Source organism: Sinocyclocheilus grahami, unplaced genomic scaffold (genome assembly GCF_001515645.1).
Source record: "Sinocyclocheilus grahami isolate Dianchi unplaced genomic scaffold, SAMN03320097.WGS_v1.1 scaffold248.1, whole genome shotgun sequence".
In the NCBI taxonomy this organism is placed as follows: domain Eukaryota; kingdom Metazoa; phylum Chordata; class Actinopteri; order Cypriniformes; family Cyprinidae; genus Sinocyclocheilus; species Sinocyclocheilus grahami.
Window position 1 is genome coordinate 370,622 of NW_015505427.1, and position 1,915 is coordinate 372,536.

At 35.7% G+C, this 1,915-nt stretch overlaps 1 protein-coding gene across 1 annotated transcript in view; it reads right to left on the bottom strand.

Annotated features, from left to right (window-relative positions):
• tac1 (tachykinin precursor 1) overlaps positions 1-1,095 on the bottom strand; it is a 4,383-nt gene extending 3,288 nt beyond the window's left edge. Inside the window, exon 1 of the mRNA XM_016289479.1 lies at positions 709-1,095. Within this exon, the coding sequence (XP_016144965.1) occupies positions 709-822 (114 nt within the window). The 5' untranslated portion in view covers positions 823-1,095. The remainder of the gene's footprint in view (positions 1-708) is intronic.
• Between the last annotated feature and the right edge of the window lie 820 nt (positions 1,096-1,915).

Below are 1,915 nucleotides of genomic sequence, written 5' to 3' on the forward strand. Positions count from 1 at the left end.
AAAAAAAAAGTATTCATTTATTTATCATTTATTTTTTTATTGGTCGATTACTAAATTATAAAATTGTGTCTTCCTCAATACCAAGTATGTGGCTATATCCTACCAAATCCTTAATAACAATGAAAAATGAAATGCACAGCCACTTAATAACTATACAGTGTTGATCATAAGTATTACACAGTAATTAATTAGTAATTACAATGTAATATGCACACATGTCAATTGTTATTTTTTTCTATTACAAACTATGAAGCTGGGCTATAATTAAAAATAGCATAATATAATTACCTTTATATATAATATAACTAGCTTTATCGCAATTATTAATGATTATTAGCTATCGCGTTCTTAAAAGTACCCACTTTTTTGTCTGAACAGGACTCTTTTGAGATTAAAAACACTCTTCTCTACATCGACGTCTCTTGTTGTAAAGCATTCTAGTTCTAGAAAAATGAAGTTATATTAACATCAACGTAATTATATATATATATATATATATTTTTTTTTTTTACAATTATTAATATATACTAAATGTAGTCAATGTAATGAGACTACTTGATTTTATATATATATATATATGCGTTTTTTATTTTTATTTTGGCATGCCTACTAATGAAAGGTTCTTAAAACCAGCCCTAAAACTGTTACACTAGATATTATTTGGTCTTAAAGACTTGTTTAGATAACAGTAAAAGATGAAAAACTCACCTGAACCTGATTGCTGCCTGTCCAGTAATCAAGGTCTTCTTTTGGACTCAATTCTTCTCCAAAAACTTGGCACAAAACAAGAAAAACCACTACAGCCGGTAAAAGAAATTTCATGTTGCACCCAGTAACTTTCCTTTTCTTTTCCCAAAGCTGTTTAAAGTATAAATCGCACGCGTATGCTGTACGGTGTTGTGTCAGCTGTGCGCGAGCGGGTTCCTCCACATGCAACTCAGTTCTTCACTGCGTCTTCCGTGACAGGACTGACTCGCGCTCGCGGCTTTATAGCGAAGCAACAGGGAGGTGACAGGTTCCTTCCGACGCTTAAAATCGATAAAACAAATCAATGTATTAGTCAGATCGCTTTAAAACGCACAATGACGGATAGCACTCCTCTTTAATATCTTGCTCACATTGCTAGAGGAAGTAGCTGAAGTTGAAATGGTCGCGGTTTGGGCAGTCCGTGACTTTATGGACGTGCGCTGATCAGTATGTAGACTAGACTGCAGACAGGTGACGATAAGATTGGCTAATTCGACGCGGGTTAAGTCCCGTCTACAAGCGAGCTAACATGAATGCAGATGACTCGTTTAAGACTTCTTTTGCGTCTAAGGGAGCTGATGTACAGATGAGAGGAACTAAACAAGAGACACTGGAAATACAGTATATGTGGGGCTCTCTACACTCTAAAAAATGCTGGGTTGTTTCAACCCAACTTTGGGTCAAATATGGACTAACCCAACTTTTGGGTTAAAATTTTTATGTAAAAATTTAACCCAACGGCTCGGTTAGTCCATATTTGACCCAAAGTTGGGTCGAAACAACCCAGCATTTTTTAGAGTGTACATCGACATCACTTGTTATAAAGCATTGTGTTCTTAAAAGTACCCTCTTTCTTTTTAACAACCACTTTTTGTCTGTACTGGACTCTTTTGAGATTAAAACATTCTTCTCTACATCAACGTCACTTGTTATAAAGCATTCTAGTTACAAAGAAAAATTAAGCTTTCTTCTGAAAAAGTACACTCTAAAAAAATGCTGGGTTAAATACAAGCCAGTGCTGGGTAAAATAAGGACAACCCCAGCAATTGGGCTGTTTTGACCCAACCTTCTGGCTAGTAACCCAACCGCTGGGACAAAACAACCCAATTGCTGGGTTTGTCCCTATTTTACCCAGCACTGGCTTGTATTTAACCCAGCATTTTTTTAG